Source organism: Phalangium opilio, unplaced genomic scaffold, assembly GCF_054372755.1.
Source record: "Phalangium opilio isolate 3A_F unplaced genomic scaffold, DU_Popi_V2 ptg000209l_1, whole genome shotgun sequence".
Classification (NCBI taxonomy): domain Eukaryota; kingdom Metazoa; phylum Arthropoda; class Arachnida; order Opiliones; family Phalangiidae; genus Phalangium; species Phalangium opilio.
Window position 1 is genome coordinate 1059658 of NW_028324217.1, and position 20559 is coordinate 1080216.

The 20559-nt window shown below is 41.8% G+C and overlaps 3 protein-coding genes across 3 annotated transcripts; 1 reads left to right on the plus strand and 2 right to left on the minus strand.

Annotated features, from left to right (window-relative positions):
* The first annotated feature begins 38 nt into the window (after positions 1-38).
* On the plus strand, positions 39-2087 carry LOC149618180 (uncharacterized). The gene is made up of 5 exons (XM_089853964.1): positions 39-662; positions 783-1074; positions 1149-1533; positions 1615-1763; positions 1933-2087. The coding sequence occupies exons 1-5, from the start codon at positions 642-644 to the stop codon at positions 2085-2087; spliced, it is 1002 nt and encodes a 333-aa protein (XP_089710090.1). The 5' UTR covers positions 39-641.
* A 401-nt stretch (positions 2088-2488) lies between these two features.
* LOC149618181 (ubiquitin carboxyl-terminal hydrolase 4-like) lies at positions 2489-13830 on the minus strand. The gene is made up of 17 exons (XM_089855432.1): positions 13673-13830; positions 13097-13209; positions 12771-13040; positions 12499-12644; positions 10405-10460; positions 10250-10333; positions 9750-10173; positions 8537-8695; positions 8237-8467; positions 7960-8132; positions 7760-7831; positions 6678-6871; positions 6292-6603; positions 6101-6171; positions 4947-5322; positions 4751-4839; positions 2489-4025 (listed from the first exon to the last, which is right to left on the minus strand). The coding sequence occupies exons 1-17, from the start codon at positions 13795-13797 to the stop codon at positions 3849-3851; spliced, it is 3072 nt and encodes a 1023-aa protein (XP_089711558.1). The 5' UTR covers positions 13798-13830; the 3' UTR covers positions 2489-3848.
* Positions 13831-14989: 1159 nt separating this feature from the next.
* Positions 14990-20370, minus strand: Tsr1 (Tsr1 ribosome assembly factor). The gene is made up of 15 exons (XM_089854071.1): positions 20133-20370; positions 19869-20026; positions 19688-19803; positions 19401-19629; positions 18916-19299; positions 17954-18095; positions 17676-17887; positions 17528-17601; positions 16327-16419; positions 16116-16257; positions 15957-16008; positions 15681-15895; positions 15509-15611; positions 15318-15458; positions 14990-15241 (listed from the first exon to the last, which is right to left on the minus strand). Exons 1-15 carry the CDS (start codon positions 20251-20253, stop codon positions 15021-15023), a joined length of 2403 nt encoding a protein of 800 aa, XP_089710197.1. The 5' UTR covers positions 20254-20370; the 3' UTR covers positions 14990-15020.
* Between the last annotated feature and the right edge of the window lie 189 nt (positions 20371-20559).

Here is a 20559-nt window from a genome sequence, read left to right on the forward strand (position 1 = left end):
TACATTCATCCAGAGAAAACTGTCGATAAAGTACTTATGGTGTTTCAACTTGATGTCCTTACTTTTTAAAAGGGATACTCAAACCGTTATGTGGGGAAGGGCCTGGTATCAAGCTTATCTTCCATCAAATAGATCTCTACTGGGCATGCGTAAATTTCAAACCATTTATCAATGGCATCAGTATTTCCATTGTATCTATCCGCCAAGTCGTTCCAAGGTCATAGTCACGTGACATTGCCTACTCACTACTTCGGGAAATAGTAACAGTGCTTCAAAATATAGTTCTTATCACCTCCCTACATATAACGCGTTGTACTGCACATCCCTTTAAAAGTGAAAATTCATTAATGAGAATACATATGTTTCAACATCATCGATCTGTCTATGAAATTAAGTCTTAATTAATCGGATTGCATTAGTTACTAAGCTAAAAATAAACCTATTCTACAAACTAAACTCATTAAGTAGTCAAAACCTATCATTCCACTGTTGTTTCAACATTATATTGTCATACGACGGCGAACATACTATTTATTCAACTGTACAACCAAAACCAATAAACGTCTCGTTCGTTGGTAACCCTATGAAAGTTTCTCTCTGCGCAAATGTCTGCCGATAAAGTATATTAATAAATTACTCTTATGTTTAAAATGTTGAAATGGGTAAGCTAACATCTGCTAGAATCAAACCCTTAGAAACAGTACAGTTTAACAAAGAGACATCCGATTTTAATGTTGAAATTGCGAGTTTGCATCTGCTAAAGTTCTTACTTCAAAACTTAGGTGGCGATTTTGGGATTTCTGTTGCGTTTTACCGATACGTTGTGTCAAGTGACACCTGATCCGAGATGTAACTCGGACGATGGTACATCACAATGTTATTGCAAAGAGAGTTTGGTTACTGGTCGATACAAAATTTTCTGCCAAGATATATTGGACGCGGAAACCCTTCGCAAATCGATCAAAGTCTATTCAGGGTTGCCAATTGAACTCTTGGAGTTGACCAACGCCTCCTTACCATTTATACCGGAAGATATCTTTAACGGATTGGACATACATACCTTAGATCTTGAAGGTAAGTGCAGTACACTTCTTTCGAAGAAAAGTATTATATTTTAATCCGTATTTAATTTTTCTTTTTCGTTTCAGAATTAAGTTTAAATAGCGTATTTCAGGGTAATGACGGTGCCAATTCGCCACTGAAACATCTTTCAAAAACTCTGGAATTCATACGCGTCACGGACACGAAGGTAAAAGAAAGCGTCAATTGGAGACTATTCCATGGCAACTCGGTTCTTAAAACGTTAGAGTTCAGTTCTGTTACGTGTAACGGTTACGAAAACTGGGAAAGTCTGGACTCTAAGCAACTGAAAAATTTAATCATCTTCGACGGAGACATATTAATTATACCCAGTAAAGCCTTTTCACGGTTAATTAATATTGAAGACATAATAATTAACTACAGCAAATTAACTAAAATAACCAGGGATGTTTTCCCCATACCTGCCAATAAGTTGAAGCTAATAGAGCTAAGGTAAACAATAAATAAGTCTTGGGTCATCGTAGAGTCACGCCTATTTTAACGTATTGACACACCTTCGTCTTACCGTTTCAGCGAAAACGAAATAGATAATCTTCCAGAAGACCTATTTGCCCAAATGCCCAATTTGAAGATCGTGACGCTGGACAGAAACCGTCTTAAAACAGTGTCCGAAGTTACAATGGCGCCCGTTTTGGGACAACTTCGTGGATTGGCAATTAGTGGTAAATGACAGCCCCGATGTTTAATAATAGCAAAAACGTTATTTGAACAGAACAAAACGGGGCTGAATTTGCGTAAATCTCATGGTTTCTTGGCTCAAAAACGTTAATTGCACCGCGTAGCAATTATGTCTATCCATAAAAACTGTGTAACTTTATTTATACAACGCAGGAAATCCGTTCACATGCGACAAGAAGCTATTCTGGATTTTGAACGCCAATATTTCAAACATCAAAAGCGACGTCAATAAGATCACGTGTGATAATCCAACGTCTCTTCACAAAAGAAAACTTCAATCGCTGACTGAAAATGATTTGCACGAATAGTCCGAAGTCGTGATTGAATGTTTGATCGCGAAACCTTAATTGGCGAAAGGCGAATAAAATTGTTTCCAAAAGAAATTTGTGTTAATTCTTGGAGTCTTGGAGGAAAAAGGTGATATGGAGTAGAAAGAAATGTTGGTGGGCCTTGTGCGGCAATGAAAGTTCCCAATAGGAGAGAAATAGGGGCTAACTGTGGAACAGTTCAAGTCCGGTGGGAGGCTAGAAATGGGGGAGGAATACTCGGAAAAAATGGCGGACGGTTTATGCGATTCGTCTGAAGTAGATCGGCCGCCATTTTGGCGGGGATGTTGGAACTGGGAGGACTTCTTTACCTGGATAGGGGACGCTGGAAAAAGATATAGGCCTAGGGCCTTGGCGTATACTCTTTAAAAATAAGCTTGATGTAGGAAAAAAATGGTTTTAATAAATATTTTCTCTAGTCACAAAAAAATGAATACCATAATATTTTTTTTGCACCAGATATCAGTTAAAAAAAATCTATTTTTTTTTTTCAAAAACAAAAAAAATTAATTAAACTATCCTGTATTTAAATTTATTGGGAATTCATTTAGTTCAAGTAGAATTTATAATTAGTGGATTTTAAGTGTTTAAATGTCCGGTTCATTAAAAATCGAACCAATTAATTCGCACTTAAATTAAACCAAATTAATTAATTTGAACGTAAAAATTAATTTTTCTTTTTTTTTCTTTAAATATAGAATTTCATTGTTCTTTTTTTTTCTCAATTTTTCAAAAATTTTAATGTTATTTTAGGCGCAGATATTTTTTGCATAAAATTAATTATCCTTCTTTAAATGATACGATAAATAAATAATTTTTTTTATCGCAATGTGACATTTCATTTTTCGTTTATACTTCATCCTCCCTTGAATTTGGTTTAATTAAGCGAGTTTTAAATAAATTTTTATGACCAAATTGTAATACAAAAAAAAAATCCATGATTCTAATAAAAAACGCATAGAGTATTTTATCGCAATTATTATAAGTAAAAAATAATCCCAATTAACATTAAATCAACGTATTTAAAAAAGTTACATTGATTTGATGAAAAATTGGACTATTTTTAAACCTATAAACGCTTGCGATGTATTAATACTCGTCAGTACGTTAATTTTCCGCTTAAATTCGGGTTTGCGACTGAATTGCGAAAATCGCAAAAATTAATTGCGAAAATCGCAAAAATTAATTACGAAAATCGCAAAAATTAATTGCGAAAATCGCAAAAATTAATTGCGAAAATCGCAAAAATTAATTACGAAAATCGCAAAAATTAATTACGAAAATCGCAAAAATTAATTACGAAAATCGCAAAAATTAATTACGAAAATCGCAAAAAAATAATTACGAAAATCGCAAAAAAATAATTACGAAAATCGCAAAAAAAATAATTACGAAAATCGCAAAAATTAATTACGAAAATCGCAAAAATTAATTACGAAAATCGCAAAAATTAATTACGAAAATCGCAAAAATTAATTACGAAAATCGCAAAAACTAAATTTCAAATATTCGCAATTTAACTTTTTAATTTAGGCTAAGTTCTATTCTGTTTTCCCGTTTTTCGCAAAAATCAAATGTATGGATTTCCATCATACCGATTTTCATGGCCAGGCGTAGTAAGAAGCAATCGTAATTACGTTGGCGTTAATTCATTTTATACAACATTTTCTGAGGTTTTTAATTATCATTTTTCTTCATTAACTTAATGTCCCCCCGTCGCGGCAGATTTTTTTTTTTTAAATATTAATTGTAGTCCATATCCTCATCATCGGCGTCGCTCGAAGCTTCATCTTTTACATTACCTAAACCAGACTCTATTGGAGCCGCCCCCAACGCGGCCGGCAGATTTTTATTGCGTTGGTTGCGATGAGGTGGTGAAACTTCTCGCCTCATATAAAACAGAACGTACGCCGCTTTCGACTGCAATTACATACGAAAAAGAATCCCTCAAAACTCTAATAGAACACGCTCTTAAGGCATCGGAGCTACTTGGGTATTCAACTTCTCTAATCCACTAGCACCACTGGCCTCAGCACCATTACTATGCCGCGTTTTCAGTGCAGTCTAGATCTAACTCAAATATTACGCGCTAAACTATTCTATCCCTTCCGATTGGTGAAATTACGCGCAAACTACTCGATTCTGAGCATTATTTCAACTTCTCTAATCCACTAGCACCACTGGCCTCAGCACCATTACTATGCCGCGTTTTCAGTGCAGTCTAGATCTAACTCAAATATTACGCGCTAAACTATTCTATTCCGATTGGTGAAATTACGCGCAAACTACTGGATTCTGAGCTACTTGGGTATTCAACTTCTCTAATCCACTAGCACCACTGGCCTCAGCACCATTACTATGCCGCGTTTTCAGTGCAGTCTAGATCTAGCTCAAATATTACGCGCTAAACTATTCGGGTGAAATTACGCGTAAACTACTCGATTCTGAGCATTACGCGACAAACTACTGTTTCCGAACTACTCAATTCTGAGCATTATTGGCCTCAGCACCATTAATATGCCGTTTTATGTCCAGTCAAGATATGATTCAAATACTAGGCGCCAAACTACTCTATCCCGATTGGTGACACGACGCGCTAAGATAGGCACGCGCTAGTTCGCGCTAAAAAAAGGTTTTATACTTACGACCACGCTATCAGGTGACGCTTGATTAACACTGGCATCATCAAAATACCACCATAACCCCGTATTTTTATTTTTAGCATACGCAGTGTCTGAAAAGAGACACAACCATACGTCGTTCGTAAGTCACAACGTGTCCCTCAGCGTGTCCAATTACTTCAGACAGGATATAAGCCCTGAAAAATGGTCAAGTACTCACAATGTCCTCCTCCCATTCCTCCATAATGGTTAGCGACGGCGATTAGGTCGTAGGTTGAAGGAGGATGATTGGGATTAATAACGTAATTGGACATGTCGAGTCCATCAACGGGAAAGTCGATAAGAACGTCGAGTTTGTCCCTAAGACATCTCGTGTAAGAGAACCTCTTCAAGTGAATGATAAGAACTCGGGGAAGCGACCACAAATCAAACTTCTTCGTGGCTTGTTGGTGTCTTTTACAAGCGGGACAATACCAGGGATCGTCGGCCCCCAATTGCTCAGTCGTCGTGAACAGTTTCAGACATTCGCTCAGTTGAATGCTTTGCTTCTTTTGAGACTGCTTAGAGTTACTCATAGATTCGTGGTCTTCAATTTCCTGCACACCAATTCAGTGTCCAGTAAGATAATAATGAAGGCTATCTCCAGCCGACCGGACCCTGACTGACCGCGTGTTTCGGACCCGGACATTGCCCCCGACCGCGTGTTATGCACCCCGACCCTGATCAAACGCGTGTTCTGCACATGGACATTGTCCCCGACCGCGTGTTATGCACCTGGACCCTGGCTGACCGCGTATTTCGGCCCCGGACATTGCCCCCGACCGCGTGTTCTGCACATGGACATTGCCCCCGACCGCTTGTTGTGCACCCGGACCCTGGCTGACCGCGTGTACCGGCCCCAGGACATTGCCCCAACGCGTGTACCGGCCCCAGGACATTGCCCCAACGCGTGTACCGGCCCCAGGACATTGCCCCAACGCGTGTACCGGCCCCAGGACATTGCCCCAACGCGTGTACCGGCCCTAGGACATTGCCCCAACGCGTGTACCGGCCCTAGGACATTGCCCCAACGCGTGTACAGCACGTGGACATTGCCCCAAAGCGTGTACCGGCCCCAGGACATTGCCCCAACGCGTGTTATGCACCCAGACCCTGGCTGACCGCGTGTTTCGGCCCCAGGACATTGCCCCAACGCGTGTACTGCACGTAGACATTGCTCCAACGCGTGTACTGCTCGTGGACATTGCCCCCGGCCGCGTGTTATGCACCCAGACCCAGGCTGACCGCGTGTTCTGCACCCGGACATTGCCCCCGACCGCGTTTTCACACATACACTCGCTCCAATGGCGCTTATGAACAATTCCAGACCCTTACCTTTTCTCTGGCATCATCGTACAGTTTTTCCTTTGCTTTTGGATGCCAGTCAATAGCTAAACAAGTCTTGCCTGCGTGCGAGATAAACACGCGTCATAATTCATTCTTACTTACTCACTCACATCCATCCTTCAAAAACACCCCCTGCAACAGTCAAAGAAAGAAAGAACGAAAGGAAATCAAGTACTTACTGGTTAATTTTAAGGGTTTGCCATCATCAAGGAGCTTATCGAGTTCAACACTTCCATAGGAATTGACCGAATGGATACTAAACAACCTCGGTGGGCATTTATACAAGATACTCCATTCTTTCTCCTTCTCGAGGGCCGCCTCATTCTCGCCTCCCAGTTCACTGGACGCCGCCACCTTTCCGCCGCCGCCGCCACTGTCTTCAACAGACCCCGAGGAAACCATATCCTCATCATTCTCTCTGCTCGACGACGCCTCGGCCGCGATTTCACCGCGACCATTCACCTTTGAACTCCAATCTTCCGCCATTTCTTCTACAAAGAGGTCAACCAAAGGTCAGACCGAGGTGGGACAGGGGGGGGGGATGGTTTTGATTGTTTTTTTGTACCATCGGAGCTTTCTTGCCACCATTCTTCATGGGGATTGGGTTCTCTTACGTATTTTGACATACATTTCATCAAAATATTATACAACGCTTCGTAAGTGGGAGGATTTTTCTTGGACAGTGGAATTAGAATGGGATTTCCTAGTAGAGGATTCATAGTGATTGCACCAAATTTCCCGGCGGTGTTAGGCACTCTGCTGTACACAAAATACACCAAAAAAACTTACATTAGCTTACCTAACTTTTCAATAATGATTTTGATCTATTTTTAAATTCCCCGACCTTCCAAAGATATTTTTGGTCTATTTTTAAACTGACCAACCGTTCAGTGTCATTTTTGACCTATTTTTAAACTTCCCGACCGTTCAGTGTCATTTTTGGCCAATTTTTAAACTTCCCGACCGTTCAGTGTCATTTTTGGCCAATTTTTAAACTTCCCGACCGTTCAGTGTCATTTTTGGCCAATTTTTAAACTTCCCGACAGTTCAGTTACATTTTTGACCTATTTTTAAACTTCCCGACAGTTCAGTGTCATTTTTGACCTATTTTTTAACTTCCCGACAGTTCAGTGTCATTTTTGACCTATTTTTAAACTTCCCGACCGTTCAGTGTCATTTTTGACCTATTTTTAAACTAACCGACCGATCAGTGTCATTTTTGACCTATTTTTAAACTAACCGACCGATCAGTGTCATTTTTGACCTATTTTTAAACTAACCGACCGATCAGTGTCATTTTTGACCTATTTTTAAACTAACCGACCGATCAGTGTTATTTTTGACCTATTTTTAAACTAACCGACCGTTCAGTGCCATTCTTGGCCTATTTTTAAATTCTGTGACCCTTCAAGGACATTTTTGGCCTATTTTGAAATTCTGTGACCTTTCAACAACATTTTTGACCTATTTTAAACTTCCCGACCTATCAGTGTCATTCTTGGCCTATTTTCAAACTCCTAGACCTTTCAATGACGTTTCACCTCCCATTATTAAACCCTCCTACCCCAATAACGTTTCCAGGATTCCCCTGACCAGTGGTCAGTCAGTTACCCCTCTCATTAAAAACATACAAAGTTAAGAACAAACCTTTTCCTCTTGCGCATAAAGACTGGGAGAAGTAGAAGTGACGAATCATCATTTGGTGACGGAGTTTCAAAACTAACGGAAAAACCAAACAACAACCCATTGAATAACTCCCACCCACCAATCCAAAGAAAGAAAATAGACATATCCACCCTCCCCTGTCCAATCAAATCAAATCAAATCAAACCAAAACCAATACTTACACGTATATCGTGTCCTTGTCTAAAATGTAGGTCAAACTTTCCTTCAACTGATAAAACTTGTGAAACCGATGGTTATAAATCTCCGTCACGGTCAAACAATCGGAGGCAATGCCCAATAACTCGCCTATCGCGTGGCACAAATCTTGAACTATGCCCTGCTTCGGTACCGATACCTAAACCACAACAACCGGAACCGGAACTGGGTTAATGGGAAGCCATTTTGGGGGTGGGGGTTGAAACCCCCGGGGGGAAATAGACGAAGAAATTGCGTGCGTACTTTTAGCCTGAGATGTTTCCTCTTTGGATCGAGAAAGACGAAAATGACTTCGATAAGTCTTTCCTTTTTAAGAGGTAAAGGTAATGAGAGGTAGCAAAAGGGGTCAAAGGTGACCGAGACTTTGGAACACTTAGGACAGACGACGGTAGATTTGAGCAGACCATGAAATATATCCACTATGATCGAGTTGTTTCTCTTAAGATAATTGTTCCACGCTTCTTCCGCCACGACCTGATGGTCAGCAGACGTGCATTTTATAATGGCGGCAGGGGTCAAGGGCGGGTCAATGAAGGAACTTACCTCATCAGGTCGACCCTCAGCGTCTTTAAGCTCAATATAGGGTTTTTCTTTCACCCTGTTTAAATCTTCGTGGAGACCGTCTAATAAAAAGGCCATTAATTCCTGGCAATCCTGCTGTTGATATCCTGAGAACTGAGGCGCGAATTTTCCCACAGAAGTCTACAAGAATGCGTGTTTTTGACGGATTTTTAAATTTACCCACTTTACAATGATATTTTTGGTCTATTTTTAAACTCCGTGACCTTTCAAGGGCATTCTGGCCTATTTTTATACTCCGGGACCTTTCAAGGGCATTCTGGTCTATTTTTAAACTCCGCGACCTTTCAAAGATAATTTTGGTCTATTTTTAAACTCCCCGACCTTTGAATGATATTTTTGGTCTATTTTTAAATACCCCGACCTTTCAATACCATTTTTGGTCTATTTTTAAACTCCGTGACCTTTCAAGGGCATTCTGGCCTATTTTTATACTCCGGGACCTTTCAAGGGCATTCTGGTCTATTTTCAAACTCCGCGACCTTTCAAAGATAATTTTGGTCTATTTTTAAACTCCCCGACCTTTGAATGATATTTTTGGTCTATTTTTAAATACCCCGACCTTTCAATACCATTTTTGGTCTATTTTTAAACTCCCCGACCTTCCAACGATATTTTTGGTCTATTTTTAAATACCCCGACCTTTCAATACCATTTTTGGTCTATTTTTAAACTCCCCGACCTTTCAAAGATATTTTTGGTCTATTTTTAAACTCCCCGACCTTTCTATGAAGTTTTTTGCCTATTTTTAAGCTCCCCGACCTTTCAATACCATTTTTGACCTATTTTTGAACCCCCGACCTTTCAATGGCATTTTTGACCTATTTTTAAACCCCCCAACCTTTCTATGTCATTTAGGCCTATTTTTAAGCTGCCCGACCTTTCTATGAAGTTTTTTGCCTATTTTTAAGCTCCTCGACCTTTCAAAGATATTTTTGGTCTATTTTTATACTCCGTGACCTTTCAATAACATTTTGACCTATTTTTATAATCCCAGACCTTTCAAAGATATTTTTGGTCTATTTTTATAATCCCAGACCTTTCAAAGATATTTTTGGCCTATTTTTAAACCCCCCAACCTTTCAATGGCATTTTTGACCTATATTTAAACCTCCCGACCTTTCTATGACATTTAGGCCTATTTTTAAACCCCCCCCCGACCTTTCAAAGACATTACCTTAAAGTTCTTTGGAACAGTGTAGGCGCATCTTCCGGACCAAATGGTCTTAATGAGTTCTCCGTAGAATTTGGCAATGTGCCCTTTCATCCCGAGTGGATTGTCGACATTGAGCTCGTCCCAATATTGATTCCTTAAGAAGTAATCGGTCAAGGGAGGAGTATTGCTCATACATTGTAGAGCAGAGTTCATAAAACAAGTGTTCCCTAAATTACTAAGACCGCACAATCCCGCTTGATGTGGAAGCGTCCCGTTAGGGAACTCGCAATCGAAAGAGCTGGAACACAAAGCTCCGCTGTTTGACATACTGTTATTATACTTGCTAACTCCTCCTCCCCCTTCTAGACTCGACGTTGAGGAAGTGACGTTGCCGCTCGACATTGACGCGGCGTTCGTATTTGTCGAGCCACCATAGTTTCGCGAGCTAATTGTTGGAAAAATAAATTAAAACCACGTTGACCTCAGTGTCCGTACTAATATAACGGTATTTGAGGACGTACACGTTGGACGGAACATGATGTAGCCTATTATCTGTCACGGTTGAATTTGTGATATCGGCTGACGAATATGGCTTTGTAGAATTGCTATAAAAGTTTGTTCTAACCTTGTTAAAAACTTGTATTAATAATTATTATCAACAGATATTATTATTTACTTTCTCAATTGTCTAGGCCATGTTTTATCGTCATTTTGTTGTTCAATGATCAATACCTAAAATGATGACTACATAAAGCACTCGACTATCGCCTGAAACGGGCCCTAAATACCGCCACAAACGGGCCCCGTTTACCGCCAGAAACGGGCCCGTCTACGCCCATAAACGGGGTCCGTCTACCCCCATAAACGGGGTCCGTCTACCCCCATAAACGGGGCCCGTCTACCCCCATAAACGGGGCCCGTCTACCCCCAGAAACGGGGCCCGTCTACCCCCAGAAACGGGGCCCGACTACCCCCAGAAACGGGGCCCCGACTACCCCCAGAAACGGGCCCCGACTACCCCCAGAAACGGGCCCCGACTACCCCCAGAAACGGGCCCCGACTACCCCCAGAAACGGGCCCCGACTACCCCCAGAAACGGGCCCCGTCTACCCCCAGAAACGGGCCCCGTCTACCCCCAGAAACGGGCCCCGTCTACCCCCAGAAACGGGCCCCGTCTACCCCCAGAAACGGGCCCCGTCTACCCCCAGAAATAGCCCCCGTCTACCCCCCGAAATAGCCCCCGTCTATCCCCCGAAACGGGCACCATCTACCCCCCGAAACGGGCACCATCTACCGCCCGAAATAGCCCCGTCTATCCCCCGAAACGGGCGCCGTCTACCCTCATAAACGGGCGCCGTCTACCCTCATAAACGGGCGCCGTCTACCCCCATAAACGGGCCCCGTCTACGCCCATAAACGGGGCCCGTCTACGCCCATAAACGGGGCCCGTCTACCCCCACAAACGGGGTCCGTCTACCCCCACAAACGGGCCCCGTCTACCCCCATAAACGGGCCCCGTCTACCCCCATAAACGGGGCCCGTCTACCCCCATAAACGGGGCCCGTCTACCCCCAGAAACGGGGCCCGTCTACGCCCATAAACGGGGCCCGTCTACCCCCAGAAACGGGCCCCGTCTACCCCCCGAAATAGCCCCCGTCTATCCCCCGAAACGGGCACCGTCTTCCGCCCGGAATAGCCCCGTCTATCCCCCGAAACGGGCGCCGTCTTCCGCCACAAACGGGCGCCGTCTACCCCCATAAACGGGGCCCGTCTACGCCCATAAACGGGGCCCGTCTACGCCCATAAACGGGGCCCGTCTACGCCCATAAACGGGGCCCGTCTACCCCCAGAAACGGGCCCCGACTACCCCCAGAAACGGGCCCCGACTACCCCCAGAAACGGGCCCCGACTACCCCCAGAAACGGGCCCCGACTACCCCAGAAACGGGCCCCGTCTACCCCCAGAAACGGGCCCCGTCTACCCCCAGAAACGGGCCCCGTCTACCCCCCGAAACGGGCACCGTCTTCCGCCCGAAATAGCCCCGTCTATCCCCCGAAACGGGCGCCGTCTTCCGCCACAAACGGGCGCCGTCTACCCCCATAAACGGGGTCCGTCTACCCCCATAAACGGGGTCCGTCTACCCCCACAAACGGGGTCCGTCTACCCCCACAAACGGGGTCCGTCTACCCCCACAAACGGGGTCCGTCTACCCCCACAAACGGGGTCCGTCTACCCCCACAAACGGGGTCCGTCTACCCCCACAAACGGGGTCCGTCTACCCCCACAAACGGGGTCCGTCTACCCCCACAAACGGGGTCCGTCTACCTCCCGAAACGGGCCCCGTCTACCTTCCGAAACGGGCCCCGTCTACCCTCATAAACGGGCCCCGTCTACCCTCATAAACGGGCCCCGTCTACCCTCATAAACGGGCCCCGTCTACCCTCATAAACGGGCGCCGTCTACCCCCATAAACGGGCGCCGTCTACCCCCATAAACGGGCGCCGTCTACCCTCATAAACGGGCGCCGTCTACCCCCATAAACGGGCGCCGTCTACCCCCATAAACGGGCGCCGTCTACCCTCATAAACGGGCGCCGTCTACCCCCATAAACGGGCGCCGTCTACCCCCATAAACGGGCGCCGTCTACCCCCATAAACGGGCGCCGTCTACCCCCCTAAACGGGCGCCGTCTACCCCCCTAAACGGGCGCCGTCTACCCCCATAAACGCGCCCCGTCTACCCCCAAAAACAGCCTCCGTCTACAATCTTACCTGTCCATTATAGAGTCCCGCTTCTTGAACGGTGCTTTTCTTATCTCCTAAATATTCGTAGGTATTGCTGCTGTAAGTGTTCCAGAGCCTCGTCTCTTTGTCTTCCGCGATATCGAAAAGATGACGCATTTGTTGCTCAATAATCTCTGAAATATTTGTAACCCAAAATCTACACATTACCTTTAATTTTAATCTTAACTTTAAAAATTAATTTAATTTGTACGGTACCCCATAAATAACAATTAAAGTAAATAAAACTGGTTTGGACTTACCTATGGTGTCACCTTTACTAAATTTCTTATTTATCACAACATCGGGATTACTGTTTTCACAAAGTTTAAATTCCAGAAAATATACTTCCACTTTGTAATGTTTAACGAACATTCCGTATTCAACTACAGTTCGACAGATAGCTTGACCAAGTCCATTTTCCCTCGGTGCTTCCCCGTACCATTTAACCAGGAGTTCCCACGCTTTTGCCGGTATTAAAGCGTATTCTAAATCTTCTATCATATTCTCGCGAATATCTTCGCTATTTTCGTCTAATTTGTTTTAAGTAATTAGTTTAAATAATGTTAGGGTCAATTTACGGGCTTACTTAGAAATAAGGATGAGTTATCAATGGGACCTGGATGTGTAAAATTTACGGGTAACGCGTCCATTCCAACATACATCTTGAATTGTTTAAGCCACTTTTGGTCAATCAAATACCTTAAAACCAAAAGATAATTGTCTCTAACCATCAAATAGTGACAGTAAACCACAATTTTCCTATCAAACTTCAATATTAAATGGTAAATCGAAAAATAATTTGAAGTCTGGTTCAAATTCACGCATGGATTCACAATAACTTAAATATTATTTTATTATAACACATTCCTTCAGAAATTACCGGGTATAATTTGCCTAATAATTTATTATTAAAATTAATTTATAAAAATTTAAGTAGTGATTTAAACAAATTTAATTAAACTAACATTAATGCAATGTCATTATCATATTTCTGACATGTAGGCTTATATGCATATAGCTAGTGAAGCCCGGTCGCCGGACTAAGTTCTCAAATTTTTCAATAGGCCAAGGCTTAGCTCAAAAAAGTAATTATCATCGACCGAGGCTTAGGAACGGGGTATTTCTTTCTTCGCGTAATTAAATAAGATGGAATTAAACTTACCAGCTATCTCCTTTGACGAGGGGACATTTTAGGAGACTGGTTATTTCCTCACACTGCGTTTTTAAATCGGGTGAACTTGATCCGCCTTCCGCCATTTTAATCTCTACTGAAAAAGGAACGACCATACCGAATGCAGCCTTTAGCTGCCGCCGCACTCGCCGTTATCGAAAAGGCAGAGAAATGTCATCTTATCCAGGGCTGTACATAAGCCACTAGTCAAGGAACTACGAAAGACATGCCCCAACAACAAAATAAATCGAAATTTTATGGCTCACTAGTCAACTTGGCTACAACTGTTGTCGCAATTGACTAGCAAAAGAAATTATTATTGCTATTACATTGCATTAAACGCCTTGAATACTAAAGAAATCGAAATCCCGGGTCTCTCTACTCATCTTGACCACAAATAAAAGTATCCTTATGTACAGCCCTGATCTCATATAGCTAGACCTCAATAAAGTTGCGGACATAAGCTACAGCATGCCTCATGGTGCCTTATCCACCCTACTATACTTCGCACCTAGTTTCATCAGATTGAGCTGTGATTGGTTGACATTGATTATTGTGCTATATTTCGCACCTAGTTTCATCAGAGCGAGTTGTGATTGGTTGATATGAATTATTGCGCTATGTTTTGCACCTAATTTCACCAGAGCGAGCTGTGGTTGGTTGATATGAATTATTATGCTAATTTTTCGCCTATAATTTTATCAGAGTGAGCTGTGGTTGGTTGATATGAATTATTATGCTAATTTTTCGCCTATAATTTTATCAGAGCGAGCTGTGGTTGGTTGACATGGATTATTATGCTAATTTTTCGCCTATAATTTTATCAGAGCGAGCTGTGGTTGGTTGATATGAATTATTATGCTAATGTTTCGCCTATAATTTTATCAGAGTGAGCTGTGATTGGTTGATATGAATTATTATGCTAATTTTTCGCCTATAATTTTATCAGAGTGAGCTGTGATTGGCTGATATGAATTATTATGCTAATTTTTCGTCTATAATTTTATCAGAGCGAGCTGTGGTTGGTTGATATGAATTATTATGCTAATTTTTCGCCTATAATTTTATCAGAGCGAGCTGTGGTTGGTTGATATGGATTATTATGCTGATTTTTCGCCTATAATTTTATCAGTGATCTGTGATTGGTTGATATGAATTATTATGCTAATTTTTCGCCTATAATTTTATCAGAGTGAGCTGTGATTGGTTGATACGAATGGCGGTTTAGTTTTAGATCAATTTGAAATAATTATAGGCCAAGTAGAAGTTAGTAATAATTAATAATAATTCTCAAAACGCAAAATCATTTTAAAATTTAAGTTTTTATTACGATTTTCATTTACAAAATATGAAAAATTTCGGGCGGACGAGGAACAAATTGATCAAAAGACCAAATGGGAAATACTCTTTTATACAAATTCATAAGAACAGTGTCTTGCGACTTTAATTGCGCGTCAAACTTGCACTTCATGTGTCCGTGGGTACCAAGTGGTTCCTGAATATGTCCTCGCCTACCATATTTTGTGCTTAGTTCCACGGGTTTGAACCAAAGTATATCGTCTAAAAACGAGACAGACAGTTAAAATTTAGGCCTACTGAGTCGTCCGCCATCTTGAAAACGGAAACTAGTTCTTACCTCTATTAAAGAACATGTATCGAACGACAACGGATCTTTTATTAATTTTGAATGGATGTCCGCTAAGTACAACTCTTTTAACGACTGTTCTATCAGGATTAATGTTCAAAATTGAACCTGTCGCCACTAATTGCTGCGTACCTATAAAATTAAATTAATTAAAGTATTAAGATACAAAATTAATAGTTTACCATCAATATTTGGTTTAAAAACCACAACGGGAGCCGGCGGAAACGTAATTGGAGCATAGAAAGACGCAACAACGGGAACATCAGTTCTCATAAAACGTTCGTACTGAAATTTAATCACGTTTAATTAACTTTAAATGCGTTAATAAGTAATAATTAATTAATTATTAATTACCTTGTGTTTGTTTCCATTTGTATGCGCGGAAAAAATAGGTTGAGCCGCGAATCGCCGGAAACCGATATGAAATATCAACTTTTCCTTTGATTTGATTGGTTCCAAACAACTGGGGTGTCTTTTTAAAACCACGTTAACCACGGACATCTTTTGTTCGTGAGGTAACAACCCATAAATGACCACGGGGCAGCTATTAACGCCATTTTTCAATTCATCTACAAATTAATTAAAATTAATGACGATAAATGGGATTTTAATTAAAGTTTGTTAACATACGGTAAACTTCTTTAGGAACATCTTTAAGATGTAGAGTAACAAACCATCCAGGCTAAAGAAACCGATATTGTATTATATTATTTTAATTATAATTATAATTATATTTATTAATTATATTATTTAATTATAATTAAATTTAAATAATCAATTTTAAATTACCAAAACTCCGTCTTTGGCTTCTTTCAAAATTCTATTTCTAGTTCGATTAAAGTTATCAAATTGAAAGATTCTAGCGTAATCTAAAGGTAGATTTTCTTTTGGATCCCAAGGGGAAGAGTTGAAACTCTTTAAACCGCGATATCTAACAATTAAGGTAATTAGTAATGAATTATTCATTAATTAATCGCGATAAAATATCAAACTAAATTACTTTGCAAATCGCACTTTGGCCGGTTTATCCATTGGAGTATCAATTTCATCCGGGAATAATTCATTCATTCTTTCTTCTTTGAACTTATCGTACCTAAAGATATAACATGGGCGGGTTAACACAGGGGGAGTGTTCCAGCGTCGCTCAGCCTACTTTATGGGCGGGTTAACACAAGAGCGGTGTTCTAGCATAGCTCCGCCCATAATACGGGCGGGTTAACATAAGGTAAGTGTAAAAGTGTCGCTCCACCCATTTTACGGGCGGATTAACACAAGGGGAGTGTCCTAGCATCGCTCCGCCCATTTTACGGGCTGATTAACACAAGGGGAGTGTTCTAGCATCGCTCCGCCCATTATACGGACGGGTTAACACAAGGGGAGTGTCCTAGCATCGCTCCGCCCATTATACGGACGGGTTAACACAAGGGGAGTGTCCTAGCATCGCTCCGCCCATTATACGGACGGGTTAACACAAGGGGAGTGTCCTAGCATCGCTCCGCCCATTATACGGACGGGTTAACACAAGGGGAGTGTCCTAGCATCGCTCCGCCCATTTTATGGGCCGGGTAACACAAGGGGAGTGTTCTAGCATCGCTCCGCCCATTTTATGGGCCGGGTAACACAAGGGGAGTGTTCTAGCGTCGCTCCGCCCATTTTGTGTCCCGGAATATAAGAGGCGTGTTCTAGCGTCGCTCCGCCCATTTTATGGGCCGGGTAACACAAGGGGAGTGTTCTAGCGTCGCTCCGCCCATTATACAGGCGGGTTAACACAAGGGGAGTGTTATAGCATCGCTCCACCTATTTTATGGGCGGGTTAACATAAGGGGAGTGTCAAAGCGTCGATCCGCTTATTTTACGGGCGGGTTAACAAAAGGAAAGTGTTCTAGCGTCGCTCCGCCCTTTATACAGGCGGGTTAACACAAGGGGAGTGTTATAGCGTCGCTCCGCCCATTTTGTGTGCCGGAATATAACAGGCGTGTTCTAGCGTAGCTCCGCCCATTTTGCGTCTCGCAAATTATAAGGGGTGTGGCCTCGGGCGGCTCCACCCATTTTGCGTGTTTATAAATATAAGGGGCGTGTTCTAACGTAGTTCCACCCATTTTGTGTGTGTCATAATAAAAGGGGCGTTTTCTAAGGTAGCTCCGTCCATTTTGTGGCACCGGATTGAGACAAACCTAAATAAAATTAAATATAATTCTTACATGGCTTTATCTTCGGTTATATCAATATCTTCGTCATATTTTTCTGAATTTGCTTCTGATTCTGAAGGTTCCTCCTGCATTTATTAATTAATTAACAACAATAATTCACATAAAACATTTCAAACCAAGTACTTTGAATGATACTTACCATGTCGGATTCGGCTCCTGAATCATTCTTATCACTTGTTTCACTAACAACACTGCAAGCATCCATTTTAACATCAATATCATCCTCATCTTCCTCTGATAAATCATCTTCTTCACTGACATCATCGTCGTCGTCGTCATTGACAATCCAAGCTGCTTGATAATCAGAAGTTCCCTTGGGAACTTTCTTAACGACCTTTCTTAATTGTTCAGCTAGAAATTAATCAATTGAATTAATGTACAATTAACGTTGAGTGAGACCCTTCCAAATTAATTTACCTTCAGCTTCTTCAAGTTCTTCTTGAGTCGGCCATGTTTGTTCGCCTTCCAATGGATCAGGAACGTTTTCCGACTGCAAACTTTCCTGTTGTTGAGGGTCACTTTTTTCCAAGACCTTTGTTTCTTCCAAGTCCATTTCATTCTAAGGACAATAATTAGTACTTAATTTGTAAGGATTCGCCCATAATACGGGCGGGTTAACACAAGGGGAGTGTTCTAGCGTCGCTCCGCCCATAATACGGGCGGGTTAACACAAGGGGAGTGTTCTAGCGTCTCTCCGCCCATTTTATGGGCCGGGTAACACAAGGGGAGTGTTCTAGCGTCTCTCCGCCCATTTTATGGGCCGGGTAACACAAGGGGAGTGTTCTAGCGTCTCTCCGCCCATTTTATGGGCCGGGTAACACAAGGGGAGTGTTCTAGCGTCGCTCCGCCCATAATACGGGCGGGTTAACACAAGGGGAGTGTTCTAGCGTCTCTCCGCCCATTTTATGGGCCGGGTAACACAAGGGGAGTGTTCTAGCGTCGCTCCGCCCATAATACGGGCGGGTTAACAAAAGGGGAGTGTTCTAGCGTCTCTCCGCCCATTTTATGGGCCGGGTAACACAAGGGGAGTGTTATAGCGTCTCTCCGCCCATTTTATGGGCCGGGTTAACACAAGGGGAGTGTTCTAGCGTCGCTCCGCCCATTTTGTGTGCCGGAATATAAGAGGCGTGTTCTAGCGTCGCTCCGCCCATTTTGTGTGCCGGAATATAAGAGGCGTGTTCTAGCGTCGCTCCGCCCATTTTGTGTCCCGGAATATAAGAGGCGTGTTCTAGGGAAGCTCCGCCCATTTTGTGTCCCGGAATATAAGAGGCGTGTTCTAGCGTCGCTCCGCCCATTTTGTGTCCCGGAATATAAGAGGCGTGTTCTAGAGAAGCTCCGCCCATTTTGTGTCCCGGAATATAAGGCAAGGATTTAATTACCAAGTCGGTGGTCCTTTTGAGTCTCAAAGGGTAAGGATCAGTAGGAGCATCAATTTGGGATAATTGGTATGTTCCATAACCAGGGATATGAACTAGACCATTAACACTTAATGGTTGACCCCTGACGTATCCCGAAACTTTAAGAGTTCCTTTGTCATTTTGGGTTGATGGTTCAAAGGAATACTCTTCAGCCAGCATATGAGGACGACGGTCTCGGACAGTAATTGAACGTTTCTTTTGAGATATAATTTGATGGACCAATAATAACGCGTCTTGTTGTTTCTCCAAACAAATGAATTTCGAGTCGGGAAATTTTAATTCCAATTCTTTTTGTAAGGTTTTTTTAACTTCGTGACGTTTTTTTACCGGAACTTCCTCTAATCCCTTGAAAAAAAGTTAAGTTACCATGGTAATTAAGGGCTCAAGAATGGTAATTATTAGATTACTTTGAATAAAAACAAAAAAAAACCTCGGTAACATCTCACCTGTAATACATGAATAACAGAGGGCATTCCATGTGACATCAAAACTGTTTGCAATAGTTCCTTTGGTGAATTAGTATTACTATTGTTGTCACCTTCATCTTCATCATCATCATCTGTTACAGAGTTTAGAAGAATAATAGTATCCGCAACTTTGGCTGCATCCATGACGGAGTACAAGTCACCAACTGGTGGCAAGAAAAATGTCAACCGTTGCTTGTACCTTGGAAAACTATAATAAAACTCTTTTTAATGTTGGTTAAGGGTCAAGAAAATTAATTACTAATTACCTGATATGGTAATGGTCAGTTTCAGTTGGAGGTGAAACGATACTGTCATCGTCGCAACTCTTAATGAGGTCCATGAATGAAAAAGGGTCATTTCTGGAACTCAAACATACCACAGCCTAAACAAGTTTAATTACTTAATTTAAATCTATTTAAATTATAAAAATAAATAAGGGAAACGAACCACAAGATGTGGGGGTTTTCCTTGAGTTCCTAAAGACCGTTTTTTCATTAAAATTTCATCCCTTTTGCTATTCCTTTTCTGTTGAATTTGATTCCGTCTTTCAACTTTACGTAAATCTCTCGACACTCTTTTAGTAATCGTTTTAACATTCTGTTTCCCTATAAATTAAAATATTCTCAGGGTGTTAAACACTAACTAACTGATATTTTTCAATATATAATGACTCTAGATAGTTTAATTCTAATTTAATTTAATTTAATTTACCTTTATTTATGGTGTCCAAAGTGCGGTTGCTACGATGTTTACCATGCTTATGAGATTTATTTTGCTGTTTCAAAGGCCCAGCTCGATGCCCCGCGCTGGATTTTTTCTTCGTAGCTGACATTATATATTTTTTTATTAAATAAATATTAATATACTAATTAATTAACGTTTTTAGAGGTTAAATTTAATTCCGAAACATGATAGCTGCGGAAAACGTAACAGCGACCACGTGTATGTCGAAGTGTCGTCTGCTTAAGAGAAACTAGCAAAGATGAATAATCAATATACACCCTGGAGGAGAAAAAGATCCACTTCCAGTGGTTTATTACTCCCAGGTAAATTAATAAATTAAATTCACCGTAAATAATTAATTAACAGAGAGATATAGGATAAAAATAACCGTTAATTAGGTATGAAATATTAATTG